General features: G+C 40.2%; 2 protein-coding genes and 1 pseudogene across 2 annotated transcripts; all 3 read right to left on the bottom strand.

Annotated features, from left to right (window-relative positions):
• Positions 1-299: 299 nt before the first annotated feature.
• LOC134798972 (retinol dehydrogenase 11-like) lies at positions 300-1274 on the bottom strand. The gene has a single exon (XM_063771397.1). It carries the CDS (start codon positions 1209-1211, stop codon positions 300-302), a length of 912 nt encoding a protein of 303 aa, XP_063627467.1. The 5' UTR covers positions 1212-1274.
• A 1453-nt stretch (positions 1275-2727) lies between these two features.
• On the bottom strand, positions 2728-3606 carry LOC134798971 (retinol dehydrogenase 13-like; annotated as a pseudogene).
• Positions 3607-5536: 1930 nt separating this feature from the next.
• LOC134798755 (neither inactivation nor afterpotential protein G) lies at positions 5537-17617 on the bottom strand. The gene is made up of 11 exons (XM_063771128.1): positions 17476-17617; positions 15918-16120; positions 15396-15620; positions 14826-15038; positions 14431-14594; positions 13707-13867; positions 13286-13407; positions 12465-12648; positions 11659-11806; positions 6035-6214; positions 5537-5680 (listed from the first exon to the last, which is right to left on the bottom strand). Exons 1-11 carry the CDS (start codon positions 17600-17602, stop codon positions 5545-5547), a joined length of 1863 nt encoding a protein of 620 aa, XP_063627198.1. The 5' UTR covers positions 17603-17617; the 3' UTR covers positions 5537-5544.
• Positions 17618-19037: the final 1420 nt, after the last annotated feature.

Raw genomic sequence — 19037 nt, 5'->3', positions numbered from 1 at the left:
TAAAATATTTTATTGGCATATTCATTTTTCTTCCTCTTTTTACTAAATTTTTTTCATAGTGGTATCACCTATTATTTTTATAGTGAGACGCCAGGATAGCTGACAGAAATAATTTATTTTTACTATTTTCTAGCGAACACATTTGCATAACTATTACACTGTAGTAACTACACTGTAAGTACACTAAATCACACAGTACCTAATTAATTAGGTAACTTCTATGTAGGTACAGTCCATCAAAAAAACACATTTTTATGTAGGTATCGGGATTCGGGACTTTCGACTGGCTACTGTCATCTCTATTGTCTCTCCCAATCTTCTTCTTCCGTTATTCCGACCAGGCGCTTCGTTTCATCCCATAAATTCCTTGCCAATACCGTATCATTCGCAAACCAACTACTGTAGAACATCATACAGTCTCTAAAGTGCTTTCCACTGTAGTTTTCGACCCTCGGATCTATCCCCAAATACACTGGCATTGTGGCCACCCTGTCCAATGGCCGACCAATCAGCTGCAAGCCAGCATTCAACAACGTCTTCAAAGCCTCATTGTCCAAATGTCTGAAGAATTCCGACTTTCCCAGTCCTGGATCCATACTGTACACATTCACGCCTTGGCCTTTGACCCTCTTATTCATTTCCACGGTAGAGAGTATGTTTCCTAGCTTAGCGTTGCAATAATATTGAAAATTGGTGTATCTGCCGACATCATTCATGTGTTCGAAGTCTATAAAACCAAGAACCAATGCAAGAGAGGATACGTTGACCACTCTACTCGGTGCAGACGCCTTCAAAAGTGGGAATAACAGAAATGTCAACAGAAACGAACCAAAATAGTTAACTTGCATCATAGTCTGAAGGCCGTCTTCTGTCAGTTTATCTTCCAGACCAATGGCACCAATGTTGTTAATTAACATGTCCAACTTGGGCTCTTGCATTATTGTCTCATGTACGAATGTCCTCACAGACGTCAGTGACTCAAAATCCAAGGTTCTAGCGACAACGTTGTTGTGTTTTGCCGCGTTTGTAATTATATTCCTCGCGTCTGCCAACTTGGCAGGGTTTCGGCTGGCTATGATGACCTTGGCCCCTCGTTTGGCCAAGTTCTTGGCTACCTCCAGCCCAGTGCCGGACGTTGCCCCTGTCACGAGAGCCACTTTTCCGTCCAACCGGATGTCCGATTCGCAGTTGGAAAACTCGTCGCGAGCCATGTTGAAACAGCAAGAATAATGTCCGGTTTCACTTGTTTTTGGTTATGAACTGAGCAAAATGTAAAAAAAAACCTTTAAGGCGAGAAGGTCGTTCGGCTTTGAAGGTTCGTTATTGTTCTTCGCAACGCCTACCAAACTCCCTTCTCAGGCGCACCAGTACAAGTCACCCTGATGCTCATGACAGATATGTGTAATGGGAGATCTCTTATGTTGGTTATTCGACTTAGGATATTCCTATTGCATGGTTATTAAACCTATTAATAAGTATAACGGCCCTGAACTTAAAGGCAAACGACACTGGCCGTGCATAACTTAAACATACACGCATGGTCAAATTTAGAGGAACGCATAAAAAAAGGTTTCATTACGTATTTACTGGATTACAACACTTAAAGCAATTTCAAAATTAGTAATTAAACTTTTTTTTGCGTTCTTCTAAATTTGGCCATGAGTATAATAATACATGTAGGTATACGAAATAGTGACCAAGCAAAAAGCGTACATACATACTGTAAATATATACATATGTAGCTTCATACGAGGTAGGTATAAGTTTTCCTAATATAATACCAAAGATACATGAATTTTACTCTTATATTTGTAGGTACTAATTCTCCTAATATACACCTAACAAAGTATTAACGACAGAATTTTATAAGTCAGTAAGTTCATCAATACGATGATGATTTATTGATATTATACGATCATGTACACATTATTTTTTGAATTTTTATACTCCTTAGTCCCCGCGTTAGCTTAATTAAAGGACGGATATGAGCGTACCTAACTACAAACATACATATAGGTCGGTGATGAAAATTTAAGAGTAGGTAAACTTTATTTTCCTAATAAGAGTACCTAATTATGTAGCTCTCTATTTGCCATATGCGCAAGAGTTTCCTAATGTCCCGGGCAACAATGAATAACCGTATTGTGCGAAACGGGGCGTGGGAATGCGTTAAACTTTTCCGGTACTCTACCTATGACACAATGAGGATAAATTTGAACAGCTTAATGAAGATGGCACTGCAATCATTTAAAAAAAAACATGTCATTAGATATGCCAAATCCAAAGAGATAAAATCCATAGACTGCTGTTATTTTTTAGATCTCTCTCGCTCTATCTCTATCGCCCGAATATGCAAGAGCGATATAGAGGCAGATACTCGTAACAAAATTTAGATTTTCGCTTTTCGCGTTAGGCCCTCAGTCTCAGGTTTTTACCTCTTTCTAAAAACAACTCGAATGCATATAACATATTTAACTCAAGTTTATGCCCGCAACTTTATTTGTGTAAAATTATCTCACTTCAAAAACTATTTAAGTAGGAAAAGGGGAAAGGTAACTCATTTATTCCAGGGAAGGAGGGGACAAATATGGCTGAAAATGACTAAATAGCTGCACTTTATAAAGTTAAATAGATATACACTATAACTTTACATTACAGTGTTACAATAAAATAAAGAAAGTGAATAGGGGTCTACATAATAACACAAATATTACATTCTCTTAAGAACTAATGTATGACATTCGTTTCCCAATCTTCACCCGCACTTATTTTAACAAGTTGCTTCGAAACGTCCCATAATTTTCTCCTTAGTTCTTCGTCACTTGCTAACCAGTGGTTGAACCAATCCATACAGAATTTGTAATGTTTGCCACTAACATTTTCCAACTCTGGCGCAGCAGCTAAATACGCTATCTGAGCTCCAACCTCTTCTTTCGGCTGACCGACTAATCGTATAAAGAAATCAGCTATATATCTGATACCACCCGGGATCTGATTTAAAAGATCCGTATCTGGCACTACGAAAGGGTCAAAGCTATTAGCAGTAACATCGTCACTATTTAAACGTTTACTCAGCTCAACGTTAAACAAAGTCATAGCAAGTTTAGAATTGCTCAGCGTTTCTATGAACGAATATCTCCCAATGTCGTTCCAGTGGTCAAAATCAATAGTTCCGATATACATCGATCAAGTGAGTAGAAAGGTTCCGAAATAATTCACTTGCATAGTTAAATTTAGTCCATCTTCCGTGAGAACATCAGGCAGGCCTACAGCACCAGCGTTGTTGACTAAGATGTCTAGTCGACTTTCAGTATTAGTAGTTTCACTCACGAAATCCCTGACAGATTTGAATGATCCTAGATCCATAGTTTTGTAGCCAATTTCCTTGTTTCCGGTTTCTTTTTCGAGCTTGTCCCTTGCTAGTTTCAGTTTGGTTTCGTTGCGGCTAGCTATGATGACTCTAGCTCCCCGGCGAGCTAGATTCTTAGCTGCTTCATAACCGACTCCTGAGCTGCCACCAGTCACTATAGCCGTTTTGCCGTCCAATTTTGTCCCAGTTTCACACATATTCCTTGTAATTTTATTTAACACAAAAGCAACATACGTTTTAGCTCAGGGCCAACGTCAACACTGAGTAAACAGGAACTATTCATACTCATACGAGGTATAAAAACAGGACGAGTATTGAATTTAAAGATGATTGCACATGCGTCATACAACTCATACATCATAATTAATAGGTATTGTTGAAAATATTTAGTAGCGTATTTGTGGAAGTTTTTTAAAGTGTTTTTTGTCATTTTTATCAAACTACTTACTCAATGTAGTTAAGGTTAATTAATTTTGCACGCGGCACTGGATCGAGTCTTCGAGCTTTAGGGGGCGGATCGGATTAGCGGAGTAGCGTGCGACTTCTTTGTCTCGCAGGGCCACAATTCTATTTTTATCTTGAATTTAACCACTCCTTGCGGCCGTGGTAAAAACCTAGACGCTAGTAGGTACGACGAGTTCATTGCCCACGGGACATCTATTTGCATTCAACATCGACAAATATTGGTACCTAAATAAAAAAATCAGAGTAGGTACTTATAAATACCTACCCCATTTCCAAAATTATAAGGACAATGCGCTTGCCCCTTCACCTTCCTCGGTCCCTCATTGCTGAGGATCGCGACCATGTATGCTAGGTCTCCACAGTGTGCGATCATAGGCCATATGGGTCACGCACTGCATGTTGCCGCCAACCACCCTCTTCACAACATCAGACCATCTCGTGGGTGCTTTTCCTCGCGCTCGCTTGCCCTCTATTTAGCCCAAGATAATCTGCCTTTCTAGGTCGTGCTTTTTACTTTTAGACCGCATGATATGATCAAAGAAGGGCGCTTGCCCCTAGGGAATGTATCAAGGGACGTACGAGGGATGTTATGACGGATGACACCGTTGAATAATCACTTGGCATGTATTCATTATTAGTCCCTTTAATAAGTAGGTACATATATGTATATAAAACGTATTATTTATTATGTGATAACATTTGTAAGCGTTATTGGTCCTATTGTCACCACTAATAGTGACGAACTTATCATGGTGTGCAAAGGGTTAGATAAGAATGATTACAATAAGCAGTCTGCAGTTTGAATTCTCTCAAGGAAGTGACTGCTTGTAAATATTAATTCACAATACACACTAAAGTGAAAGATCAACACTTCGTCAATTGTGCAACCCATTTCATGAAACTTGAAACTATAAAATTATGGATTGAGCAACCGCCTCACCAAAACATGAATGTGTGGGATATTTCCTTGTACCTGAATGATGAATAGTTATTATTGTATGAAGGCAGTAAATTTTATTAGTACCTAATATGGATACTTTAAGTGTTTCTTATTCTCTCTTCAATTGAACATTACATTTCATTGTTGTTAGGGTCTCCAACACAAGAGCACGCCATTTTACTCGGTCCTGCGCGGATTCACGCCAGTTATCCGCCCAGCGATAGGTACTTAGGACGGACCTACCTACTTAGGACGACCATTTTGGGTCATCACATGATATAATAATATACTCCGCCTGGTACTCTATTCCCGTCTTTTCTAGGTCACCTAACTGACACAAGCCTACGTCATCATGCGACAGCGCTATATGATAATATGCGATAGCGCTATATATAGCGGCCATGTTATTGTGACGTAGGCCTGTGTCACTCTGCGAATAGAAGACCATGTTTTATTAGACCATGGGTCATCAGGTCATCACGCCAAACTAGTAAGTAGTAAGTAAGTAGGTAAGTTGTTAGGGTCTGGAAAAGGCTGAACTGGCTGAAGTCAAAATAAAAAGGTGAGTTTATCTTAAATATGCGGGATTTAAAGCAAAATAAAACCGTGGTCAGTTTTGCAGTACCTAAGTGTGAAAGTTAGTACTTTCTACTCTTTTAATGGTAACTTTTAAGTTTCTGTTCATTACGGTAACGTCTAAATATCAGCCAGTTATTCTTCAAAAATACTAATAGGTATAATTATTGTTTAACTATAATATATTTACTATTCAAGTGACAATCGTGTTTCTTATAATATCCGCAGCTTTTTCACCCATGGCCACTAACACAGAGTTGGGGTACAAGGACAGAGGTGAGGGCAGGACGCTGGCGTCCATAATGCGTAGTCCTGATACCGACATCACCCTGAAACAAATAAATGAAGTTTATTCAGAATAACTACTAGCATTAAAATAAAATTAATGTATTTTTCTTGCAGCTCTTAAGAGGCCCACTGATTAACAGTCCACCGGACGGTATCGGCCTGTCAGTTAGAACAAAATTTTGACAGTTCCGAACAACTGACAGGCCGATACCGTCCGGCGGACTGTTAATCAGTGGGCCCCTTGATTTTTAAAACATTTTTTATATAGATGCTGTTATCTTCGTCTTTTGGACTAACGGTAAATTCTAGCTTGAAAGACAGATACGAGTACATATAGCAACATTACGCACTACGGAGACTAGACTTTCAATAGCCCTAACCCAGGAAATATATACCTTAGCTGGCTGTCCACTACAGTGCCGCCTGCAGCCGTCCCACCGACATGATGCCCCGTCACCGCCACCTCTCTCAACACACACTCCAGGTACTCGTCGGGGGGCCTCTGTGGCTTATTGGGCTTCTGCTCTGGCTTCTTCTCTTTTGGCGGCGCTTGATTAGGCGGGCCAGGTATTATCCTGGACCATGAAAAAGGATTATAATACTTAAATGTGAGGGTTTGAATTCTTACACTTCGATAAAATTTCACATTGCATCGAATTATTTATCTTTTTTACTCTTACTCATTGACGTATTATATCTAAGGACTGGCCTTACGGGCACTAAAATGGTAGAATGGTACTAGTTCACCGGTGTCACTCACTAATTCGAGCCAATCGTGCAGCCGTCGTGCAGCCTAACGCAACTATATAGTTGCGACCAATCGTGCGCGTGATGCGAACTCATTAACTAATCGCGTGCGTGATGCGAACTCATCAACCAATTGCGTTGTAGCGATGTCACACCGCTGTACTGGCCCCATTCATGCCCCATTCTTATTGCCCGTAAGGCCAGTCCTAAGATGATATATATGTCGGAACCTGACACCAGAAAGACGTATTGCAGCGTTATAATTCATTATTTTAGACGCCTGTATAAAATCGATTAGCAAAAATATTATTTGGTTGTAACAAAATAAATAAAGTTGTGTAGAGAGTAACTCCGTCTATTGGCGCATTGTTGAAATAAAGTTGCGTAGAGAGTAACGCCATCTATTGGCGTGTTATTGAACTGAGATGACAGGTAGAAGGCTTTGGAACGTCGAGAGGTTTCTCTCGAGTGAGCGTAGGCACGAGTTGGCGTTTTTGTCGGTATGTTGGTAGACTGGTCGAGCAGGTTTGCCAACTTGACTTTGAGGCGGGAGCAGAGAGGCTCCGCCGCTGGTAGTTCTTCTTGATCGGACCGCGCTAGAGATCGGACGTACTCGTTAGCCAACCTCGTGCCTAACTCGCTACGTTCCTGAAGGCTTATACCTAAAGGATTATTCTGATAGCTTATAAAATCCCGCGTTCTTTAACCATTTAGCTAAGTGTTTTATTTCAAGTGTTATTTTGTTTTCTTATGTTTCATTAGAAGCTTACTTTTGTGAAATAAAGAAATGATGTGTTATGTGTTGTTTTAACTTGTTTTGAAAAGATTTGTCCCTCTGAGTTTGTTGCCGGTCCCATATAGGGCTAAATCTTCTCATGTTAGAGGCGTAGGGTTGGAGCCGGCCTAGTTTGACTTGAATAAAGATTTAAACGGTTTCTTTTTACTTTCATATCGCTCCCTTGAGTTAAACATAGCAATTAGTTCTTTTAAACATTTAGTACTGAAGTATAGTAGGCACTAGTATGGTTAACGAGTCCTAAGGTTTATTTTATGCACTGGTAGCATGGTAGCATACTGGTTTAGCTGAGAAGTAATACATTATCGTACTACCCCACGCGCCCACCGCCTTTTAGGACAATCGGTATTCGACATCAGCAAGTGGGATTGTCAAGGTATCATGTATTGCTTACACAGCCACCTGGGAGCGTGGTGTATTTCTGGTGACCTACATTCCATAATCTGGACACGTGGTAATGGTAAGCTCACGTGTCTAACCTTGATTGAAAGGTGAGTGTAATTCATTGTTATTTGGTGAGAATTATTGTGAAAATGTGAATAAAATTGTGATTGAGGCAGTCGAGCATAGCGGTCGTTACGTGACGTCATCTCTGGGATCGTTACGTTTCTTTGTAATTCATTTTTGTAATCCATTTAAATCGAAGCGATCTTGAGTTATTTTGATTTGAAATCCATACTGTTAATTAAAACCGAGTATTAGCTATTACAACGTGATATTATTTCATCGCTTACTTGTGAATTTACCCTCAATAATTGATTTTTCATGAAAATACAATAAATTTTTATAGTCCATTTAAATCTAAGTGATCTTGAATTATTTTGATGTGAAATCCATCTTGTTAATTACAATCAAATATCGGCTATCACGACGTGATATTATTTTATCGCTCACTTGTGAATCTACCCTCAATGATTGATTTTTTATGAAGATACAATTCATTTTTATAATCGATTTAAATCTAAGTGATCTTGAATTATTTTGAAGTGAAATCCATGTTGTTAATTACAACCAAATATCGGCTATCACGACGTGATATTATTTCATCGCTCACTTGTGCTTCTACCCTCAAAAATATTTTTTTTTTGAAAATACAATGCACCGTTAGAAATGGATCCTGCTGATTTGCCAATGCATAGGATTGTGTAATTCCTACCCTGTAAAGTTTAGTAATTAGTAAAATTGCTACAAATTATTGCCCGTGATGCCGTGATAGATCACAAATCGTGCATACTATGAAAGCATGAGCTACGCATATGAAAATTAATGTTACAGTGTGCTGCAACCTGAGCAGGGACAACTTACAGACGCCATCACACCTGTAACACAGAAGCAGCTGTGCAGTATCGTCTGTTCTGGAGATTTGGAAATAAAAGGACAGGTTTCGTTCCAATTGTTTATTAGTGAATTTTATTATGAGTGTAATGGCGAAGCATAACAGTCTAACGTAACTAATTAGCTGTCACTTTTCGTATTGGCCCATTTTACCGTGGTACTTATTTTTGGAACACATGTTTGTTTGTTCATAGAATGAAATAAAACGCACTCATTGAAGTTTAAATTTTATTCTGAGATTTTTGAAGTCCCGTATACATTGGAAACATGTTTTTTTGTCTGCTACATTGCATTTAATAAACCTTTGAGTTTATCCTGCTTACATGATAAACCTGATGCCGTGCTAATGATGATTTCAGTATCAGCCAGCTACGATAAACCACATCGTGCATCCTGCCATCTGCTGCAGCAACGGCAACTGCAGGGCGAAAGGCATTAGCCGTCGTGCTTGGATTGGACTTCACCACCACCTTTGTCTTGGACGCGTGCATCATACTTTATTAATCTGGTGAGCAGTTCCCATTTTGTTGGGATTATTTTGAGAGGATTTACTTCTGCATAGAAGTTTTGAGCGAGTTTCTGTTGTTAAAGCTAAAGTAGAAAGCTGAGTTTCTGTTGTAAAAGCTAAAGTAGAAAGCTATCTTTAGTGATTTTGATCAGTGATGTTCAGTTTCAGTTGATCAGTTGACGCTGATAGTACCAATGGTTCTGAGTAACATGATTTAAAGAACCGTTTTTATTTTCTTTTTGGAATTCACTCTTAACATTGTTTTTGCTTTCGATAGACTGAAAGCTTGTACTTTCGAAGGACTGAAAGTACGCCCGATGGACTGGGCAATACTGTCATGCTTTCGATGGACTGAAGGCAAGCCCGATGGACTGGGCACTACTGTTTTGCTTTCGATGGACTGAAGGCAAGCCCGATGGACTGGGCACTACTGTTTTGCTTTCGATGGACTGAAGGCAAGCCCGATGGACTGGGCACTACTGTTTTGCTTTCGATGGACTGAAGGCAAGCCCGATGGATAGGGCACTACTGTTTTGCTTTCGATGGACTGAAGGCACGCCCGATGGACTGGGCACTACTGTTTTGCTTTAGATGGACTGGGTATTGTTTAGTGACCGCATCAGAAGTGCCAGAGCATGTAAGAGGTGCACGTGGTCTGCTTTTTATGTGCAGAATGCTCTTTGAAAGGAGTAGCACTTACGCGGCTGAGATGGTTACTTCTGACGAGGGTCTGGTATCTGCCGAAGGACTGGCAATGCACCGAAGGACTGGTGTTGTTTTGTTAAAAATGAACTCCCGTTGATGTACTGTGTTCATATGAGTAAAATTGGCATTATTAAGTCAGAGTGCTATTTATTTTAAGATGTCCTACAATGATTATTATCACATTTGACCAAACTATTTTTTTTTTATGCCAGATGATTTCCCCGTAAATTGATATTGATGACAATAGTAGTGATACTGTCGAGCAATGAATTAGAGCTGTTGTGATTTGTGTTTTTGATGTTTGAGATTGTTCTGTTTTCACATAAATTTGAGAGTATCCGCCAGATGGAGGCGATGATTAATGGAGTGTATCCGCTAGATAGCGGCGATGATTACTGATTATTTTTATTAAGTCGTTGCTCGATGGACTATTTTTGACTAGAGAATTGAGGATTGTTAAAGTAATTTTGAACAATTATTTTTTCTGGTTGGATTGAAGTTTGATTTTAATAGTAATTTGAGAGAGACCCAAATTGTGGGTCAGGAATGACCGAGCGATGAGATACTGTGCTGAGTATTTTGTTACAGAATCAAATGCATACACACACACACGAGGACGTGTGTAGCGCAGGACGGCCGTGTCGGAACCTGACACCAGAAAGACGTATTGCAGCGTTATAATTCATTATTTTAGACGCCTGTATAAAATCGATTAGCAAAAATATTATTTGGTTGTAACAAAATAAATAAAGTTGTGTAGAGAGTAACTCCGTCTATTGGCGCATTGTTGAAATAAAGTTGCGTAGAGAGTAACGCCATCTATTGGCGTGTTATTGAACTGAGATGACAGGTAGAAGGCTTTGGAACGTCGAGAGGTTTCTCTCGAGTGAGCGTAGGCACGAGTTGGCGTTTTTGTCGGTATGTTGGTAGACTGGTCGAGCAGGTTTGCCAACTTGACTTTGAGGCGGGAGCAGAGAGGCTCCGCCGCTGGTAGTTCTTCTTGATCGGACCGCGCTAGAGATCGGACGTACTCGTTAGCCAACCTCGTGCCTAACTCGCTACGTTCCTGAAGGCTTATACCTAAAGGATTATTCTGATAGCTTATAAAATCCCGCGTTCTTTAACCATTTAGCTAAGTGTTTTATTTCAAGTGTTATTTTGTTTTCTTATGTTTCATTAGAAGCTTACTTTTGTGAAATAAAGAAATGATGTGTTATGTGTTGTTTTAACTTGTTTTGAAAAGATTTGTCCCTCTGAGTTTGTTGCCGGTCCCATATAGGGCTAAATCTTCTCATGTTAGAGGCGTAGGGTTGGAGCCGGCCTAGTTTGACTTGAATAAAGATTTAAACGGTTTCTTTTTACTTTCATATCGCTCCCTTGAGTTAAACATAGCAATTAGTTCTTTTAAACATTTAGTACTGAAGTATAGTAGGCACTAGTATGGTTAACGAGTCCTAAGGTTTATTTCATGCACTGGTAGCATGGTAGCATACTGGTTTAGCTGAGAAGTAATACATTATCGTACTACCCCACGCGCCCACCGCCTTTTAGGACAATCGGTATTCGACATATACGTCAATGCTCTTACTATTATTATTTTGTGGTTCTTTGTGAGCTTCAATTAATTTTACTATATTCTCGAGAAGTAATGTGAGCTAGAGTGCTGATACATCTAAATTGAATTTGGTACCTACATAATCATCACAACACCTTATAAAACAAAGTCCCCCGCCGCGTCTGTCTGTTCGTGTGTTTGTACGTTCGCGATAAACTTAAAAATTCTTGAGGAAGGTTTAGGTGCATAATTTGTTAAGGTTTTGTGTAACCCGTGCGAAGCCAGGGCGGGTCACTAGTTTAATTTAAGGGTAGGTACATGACAATCAATCATCATCAAGAATCGTCTATCAGAATCTCTACAGTTCACTTACTTTCTTCTTCTTCTTCTGTCTGGGCCGAACTGGTCGATCCGCGTGTAGTTCCAGAGGGAAAGGCACCGCTCCGGCCGCGGCCAGTGGATTCTCGCCCCTATCTCCTGGAACGGAGACGATGATACCAGGCGTTCAGCTCGACGGATTGCTAGAAGACAGGATAACGAAAGGATTATGTGTTAAAAAAGTTACATACTTATATTAAAGAGAATAACTAACAAAACCGTGTTCAATATTTCTTTTGACTTCCAACTCTTCCAAGAATTGTTCAATTTAATAATTCAAACTTTAGGTACCTTCATCACATTAGCCTTTGCGTCTGTTGCAGACGATTTATGGTGTAACACCTGAGAGACACTGTTTTTGGTGGCTGAATAGACCGATGTGAAACAGATATGGTATACCACAGGCCTGTCAAGAGAGATTTGCGGAAAACGGTACTGAGACACCTGGTCGTCGTTTTTGCCTCTTGTCAGCTAGTGCGGCGAACCAGGTCTCATCACAAAACTTGCGACCCTCCACAACACGTTTGCGCCATTCCGTCCGCTGTTCTGCGAGCGTCTCCCATTCTCGGTGGTCGATATGGAAGGCAATCATGTTCCTCTTTGCGCATTATTTAAAGCGAAAAACTATGTATCTTTCAAGTTGATAGTAGAAGTGCAGATACACAAATGGCGATAAGTTGGTGTTCATGTTTTTGAAAGTGGCGGAGCATTTACTCCGATCCCAGCCAGTTAAAATACTCGAATGGCCATCGAAGTTAGTTGGTGTCTGTAAATACTACTACTAGGCTTTTTTACTAGTACCTTTAATCATGCACTTGACATCGAAGCCATCGTGGAGGTAGTTCGGGTCAACCACCGGCGGCACGTTGGTGCTCAGGTCTCGGAGAGTGACGGTGCCTCTGCTGCGGGGCTGTGCGCACGTCGCCAGGAACATGAAACCTTCTCGGCTGCTGTCGTTGTGAAAGGGGAATGTGTCGCGGAATACCTGTGACGTGTTGAATCAATAAAGAAGGAATTCGTGGCAAACTCGAACATATCCGTACACGGCGGGAAGAAGTTGATAACTCGCGGGAAAAAATGGAAGAAATTTGAACCTTATGCAATTTAATTTAAAGTTCAAATTTCTTCATTAAAATATCTCGAGTTATCAACTTCTTCCCGCCGTGTACTGATATAATATATGAAACTAGTGCAACAGTTTCGTGAAAGGGTAACCGATATTGATGATATAATATCTCGCTGATGTGATATGAACACGTAATGAGAAGATACTCTGAACACGTATATGTAGTACTTAAGTAATTTTAGTAACTTTTTAAGTAGGTAGCTTCAACCTCAAAATCTCTCGAGTCAGAAATGAAGTAGCAAGAAACCCCATGATTCTGGAGAATTAATGCATACCCAATAGGTACCTACATGTATATCGTCGCGTGCTGCTTAATATAGGTATGTGAAATTCTATGAGAGGACTAGGTACTACATTTCTAAAGAACATGACATGACGTTGTACCTAGTAGGTACCTACTGTACACTGCGTACGGCGTCAAACCAAAAACCAAGGCCATTAGGTACTTTTTACACGACAACGGTTAGGTAATAAATTTTCTCAAAACTAGGCATACTGTGTGTTTATAATTGGATAAGTCCCGGAGCAGTCGTTCGCTGGTGGTTCCCATGGTAAACAGCATCAATGCAGATGCTTCGTGGTACTCCACGCCTGCAACTGGCGGGAAGGACAGCAACCCTGCCAGAAAATAATACAATGCATGTTTTATCGTTTCTTTATTGATTGTTCGTATAGATTTACCATCGCATCGCATAGTTAGTTCGCCGGTCTGACAATTAATAAGAATCTCGCCTATTTTGTTTGTTACAATCTTATAATCTTAGTTATCCCTACAATTCGACGAATTTACAAGGGCTCTCAGATAAATTCGCCACTCAGCGAGATTTAACTTATGTTTTTACTTGTAGAGGAGCAGATTACGCTGAAAAGGTATCTCTGAAGTTTCATAGGTTATGAAGTTTGTAAAATTCACTCACCCTTCCCATTCAGGAAGTAGTCCCAAGCGGTGCCAAACGTGAACACCTTGGGCAGGATGAGGCTGATCGGTTTCTTGATACTGACATATACCGCTAGGTTCATATGGTCGTGCAGGTTGCGGCCCACTGCCTTGTTCTCCGCTACTAGCTTGATCTTCAATCTGAACAAAAGAACTTACTTTTACCATCCCTGTTCAAAGGATGCTGGAGCGACGTTGTATTGCCAGCAACAATATCGCTTGCGTTGCTTGTGTCTGCGCGGGAAGCCAGAGGCTGGCAATTTGCCCTTGGGCCAGTCTTCTTCGAGACCACGGGGACAACGCCGTCCTCTAAACGTCGGAGATAAATCTTAAAATTTAAATACGCGATTAAGTCCCGTTGTGTAGTTTGATAAGGTTCAGCTAGTCGCACAGGTTTGTTACGATATGTTAACAGAAGCGACCACCAATGGTGTAGCTAACTTATTAGCGTGTTCTAAATTGAAGAGATTGTGCATTGGAGAACCTAGTGACGTGAATGTTGGGATGCTCTTCACTTCAGTCAGATGCTGTCATTGTGCACCGACCCATGTTAGAGAATCGGGCGTCGTTGTTTGTCTTCGGACAGGCATTTCGCGTGCACCCGAGCTGCGTACATCGCAGTCATCACATTGTTAGTAGCTCGGTACACGTCAAAGGCCGTCGGACCACTGTTACTTTTTACACTGTGGTAGCTAGAGGTATACCTTTGTATGACATCTCTAGGTCCGATGCCCGACATCATCAGGATCTGAGGCGTCTTAATAGCGCCGGCGCAGAGGATGATCTCTCTGTTCACGAACACGTTGTCCAACTCTCTGTTGCGGCGGAGAATGAAGAGAGACGACGCTGTCTTGTTTTCGAATCTGATCTGAAAAGAAATGACGGACTTCATCATCATCCCATCATTGTATCAACTCGTACTGACACCTTGGCCTCCGGTACGGCCTTCCTCTCAATCTTCTGCGTTCAGGGCGAGTAGGTTTCTGTCAACCTGGTGGAGGGCCAGCAGAAAAGTGTATTATGTTTAGGTACAAGATTGTCAAGTTCCCGTAGGGCGTAGGGTAATGATATGAGGTAGGTACGTAAACTAAATACTTACAGAAAGCGCTTGCGTTCTGAGCACAACATGCAGATTCCTCCTGCTCATAGCGTTCTTCAAATACCCGTCCAGGGTTGACACGCGCACCCCGTCCCTCACTGTGGCCGTAGCTTTTCGGAACACCGTGTGTTTGTTCTTGAGTTGTGAAGATGCCTGCTGGAACACCCTGAGCAACTCGTGGTTTTCGTCGATTTGTTGGAGCTTCATTGGTGCCTGTGCGACAAATTGAATTTTGATAGGCACGCAATAATTGTTGATTAAATAAGCAGTAAGAATGGGTTTCAGTGGAATCTTTGATGCACTTTAATGTATAGTCACGGAATTAGAAAGTTCAGGAATCACTTTTAGATTCTATGTAATGGCATTATGGTTCAAAAGTGAGAAACCTAATTCCGTGACTATTTTTTATTCAGAGGACATGGGAAGTTTGTTAATTAGAAAACCTTTTAGCTTCATTTCTCGTACTCTTCATAGACAACCGTATTTAGTGCTGCTTTGCCACTTATCTAATTTATGCGATCTAACATTGTAGAACACAAAAGTCACAATAATTATAATTCTAGTTTTTACCTTATCACCCTTACAATATCCTTCCACAGCACAGCGCACAGTGTCGAACTCGCTCTTTTCCGTGCCGAAAGCCTTGATGAAGTACGGTTTCAAGTCTTCCCAGCCCCAACCGTGGAAGCCACGGGCAGACCAGCGCTCGTAGTCTTCGGGCAGACCGAAGCCGTGGAGGAGGAAGTTGATGTGACCAGAGCCTCCTAGGCCTTTGCCTCGAGGGATTATTTGAGACTGAGAGAAATATCAAGGTTGCTTTATGTCATAACTGTAGGTACATAGATGCGTGTTCATGTACCTACCTACCGAATTACAAGTTAAACCGTACGGTCCATAAGAAGTTGCCATGTTCCCCTCATTGTAGGCTGTATATTAATTATGCTTTATGTCAGAGTTAAACTATAGGTATATATTTTTCCGATTGCATAATTCCTAATTGATTAGTAGGTATGTCTTTAAATTCTCTATCTTATATTGTGTTACAAAAAAATCAACAGAACCATTATTAGGTATTTAAAGAAATCCACCAACCTGATCCCACATTCCAAACGAAGAATATTTCTGCGCTTTACTCCTGACCGACCAGTCGTCGGGCCCCTGCTGTGCCGCGGTTGCCGTGAGCGGGATCTTCGTGAAATATCCCATGTGGTACCCTGCTTCTACCAGGAGTACTGTCACCTTCGGGTCCTCCGAGAGGCGAGCGGCCAGCACGCAGCCTGAGGTCCCGGCGCCGACTGAAAAGCGACTACTTTTATTGATCAGTGGATAAAGCAGATGCTTTTGTAACCAGGCTGTGCCGTGGCATTTGTTATTTGTAGAGTATAATACATCAAATACATATTAATCGTCCATGAAGATGTTACATCGCTTACGTTACGTGCCATTAATGGGTAGATGGCGGGGCAGGGTGAAGAGACGTAGCCGTACTGCTGTATTGCATAATTACGTATCTCGTGTAGGCCAGGTCTTCAGAAACACTCCGACTGTGTCTTGTGATTAAAAGCTAATTTTGCTAAACTGAGGCATAGATGTACAGAAGCTCGCAGTACATAATTTTAAAATTTTATTCTACGGGTTTACTAATATGTGGCCTAAAATTGTATGGCAAATTATCACTACCCAAACTATTTTTCCCATAGTATCATTTGGCAAAACTATCAGACGACAGACCAATGTTTCGCATATATAACATGTCGCAAATGATTATTTACAATATTATTGTATGGCAAAATATTTAGTTGGTCATGTTTCAAAATGTCTTTTATTGTTATGTCGAATGTATTGATAGGCATAAATTATTTTTCGCCTAATATTGTGAATAACCTACCTATCTCTGGGAGCAGATTCGTTTTTAGGGTCACCAAAAAAAAATAACCCTAACCTACCTATCTCTGGGAGCAGATTCGTTTTTAGGGTCATCAAAAAAAAAATAACCCTAACCTACCTATCTCTGGGAGCAGGTTCGTTTTTAGGGTCACCAAAAAAAATAACCCTAACCGACCTATCTCTGGGAGCAGTTTCGTATTTAGGGTCATCAAAAAAAAAATAACCCTAACCTACCTATCTCTGGGAGCAGTTTCGTTTTACGGGTCATAAAAAAAATAACCATAACCTACCTATCTCTGGGAGCAATTTCGTTTTTAGGGTCTTAAAAAAAATAACCATAACCTACCTATCTCTGGGAGCAGTTTCGTTTTACGGGTCATAAAAAAAATGCTAAATATAGTTGTGATCCAATAATAAGTATGCGAAATTTCAATTTGGGCAAACGTTATTTAACAATAAATAGTTAGGTATAATAAAACATTTGCTTAGTAACTATTTTTCTAAATAAATCGTGGTAAAATGAACATCTGCTAAATAAAATTGTGTTCAAATAAAAATTATGCTAAATAATAATATGCTAAGCATTGGTTTGCCAACTAAAAGTACTGCAATAAGTTGGTTGGAAAGTGAAATTAGGCGAAAAATATTTCGGCGAGATGGCAGTACACCTATTCTACGCCTGCAGCGCGGGATTTGATAAATCTAACTTAAACTTTGTTGCTATTAATATTTTATCAGGCGCCTTTAATATTAACCAACTTACCAATAATATAGTCATATCTCTTCTCAGGCTTTGAAACGATACTTGGATATAAATTCACATATCTCTGATACACTAAATATGATATACAAGCCACAATTACACCGAATACGTACGAATACATCGTCATATTAGCGGCGCGCCACTGTCGCGTGTCGTGCCCCCATGAATGACTCCGGCTTGCTTAATCCCAGTGCCTACGTATCGTACTGTAAAAGTAGTCTAATTGAATTAAACTGGTATACGCAACTTTTTAAAAAGTTACACGAATGGTGAAAAAAATAAAGTACCTACCTACGTAGAGTATGCTTTGTGGGTTAGTTAATCGGGCAATTTTATTGAAAGTCCTAGATTTTTTCTGAATAAATTCTATTCACCTATAAACAGAATTTATTTCAGTATTAAGGTGGCCAGTTATTGACGATTTACCCTATTAACTGACATTGTGACATTTATGTTAATATTTTCATACGCATTCAGCGCTACTTCCTAAGAACTACCTAATCTTTAACTTGCATTTCATTTAGAAAAAAAAACAGTAGGTATTTAACAAAAAACTTATTATTAGGCTGGTTTAATGAAATAAAATACGTTGTCTACCCCTGCCTAAAGACGTAAGAGGATTAGTCGGGTCTACCACAGGATCAATAAATTCTTTATAAAACAGTGCGTGGATATATCGCGATACGATAGGTACCTTCTCTAAGGGCCAATACACTTAATTTGATTGAATGATTAAGTAAGTTGTATCCTCATTATAGGTCACATCGAAGACCTACCTATAGTTCTAATTATATTTGAATGTGTTTCGTGTATTCTGTCCGAATCTGGAAATTAAGTTATCATTATGTAACGAATAGAATAAACATTAATTAGTTTTAGAAGAATCTCATTTATTTAAAGAACTTTAATATCAATATTATCAGTATACATACAGGTAATGACTGTAACCATCTGTGAGGTGGGACGTAAAGACAAACACTATCTCTGGAGTATAGGTTTATTCTGATATATGATACTTATGCTAGGGTATATATTGGGTGCATGTGAGAGAGTGTACGTGTCATATATGGTGCACACTACATTAAAATGTTGGTTTTTCAGGCTTCTATATTAAGCATACTCTTGTACGGAGCTGAAACCTGGACGACGTATGCAAAAATAGAACGTCGTATTAACTCTTTCTACATGCGTTGCCTTCGTAAGATCCTAGGAATATCATGGCAAGACAGGGTGACAAACGAAAGGGTTCTAGAAATTGCACAGCTGCCTAGTTTAAGAGCGTTTCTCAAGCAGAGACGTTTGCGTTGGCTAGGGCATGTGCACAGGATGGAACCCTCTCGACTACCTCGTCGTGTTCTTCTTGGTGTGGTTGCGAATGCAAAACGTAACGTTGGAAGGCCATTGCTTCGCTTTAAAGATTGCGCAAAGAGGGACATGATTGCCTTCCATATCGACCACCGAGACTGGGAGAGGCTCGCAGAGCAGCGGACAGAGTGGCGCAAACGTGTTGTGGAGGGTCGCAAGTTTTGTGATGAGACCTGGTTCGCCGCACTCGCTGACAA

The sequence above is a fragment of the Cydia splendana genome, chromosome 17, assembly GCF_910591565.1.
Source record: "Cydia splendana chromosome 17, ilCydSple1.2, whole genome shotgun sequence".
Taxonomy (NCBI): domain Eukaryota; kingdom Metazoa; phylum Arthropoda; class Insecta; order Lepidoptera; family Tortricidae; genus Cydia; species Cydia splendana.
This window is presented reverse-complemented; position numbering and strand designations above follow the sequence as displayed.

Bases quoted from the DNA above. Each gene is read 5' to 3' on its own strand.
- LOC134798972 (XM_063771397.1), bottom strand. From the start codon at position 1,211: ATGGCTCGCGACGAGTTTTCCAACTGCGAATCGGACATCCGGTTGGAC.
- LOC134798755 (XM_063771128.1), bottom strand. From the start codon at position 17,602: ATGACGATGTATTCGTACGTATTCGGTGTAATTGTGGCTTGTATATCA. The intron at 15,039-15,395 runs GTAAAAACTAGA...TTTGTCGCACAG, and splicing joins GATATTGTAAGGGTGATAAG to GCACCAATGAAGCTCCAACA. The intron at 13,408-13,706 runs GTGAGTGAATTT...ATTTTCTGGCAG, and splicing joins CTACTTCCTGAATGGGAAGG to GGTTGCTGTCCTTCCCGCCA.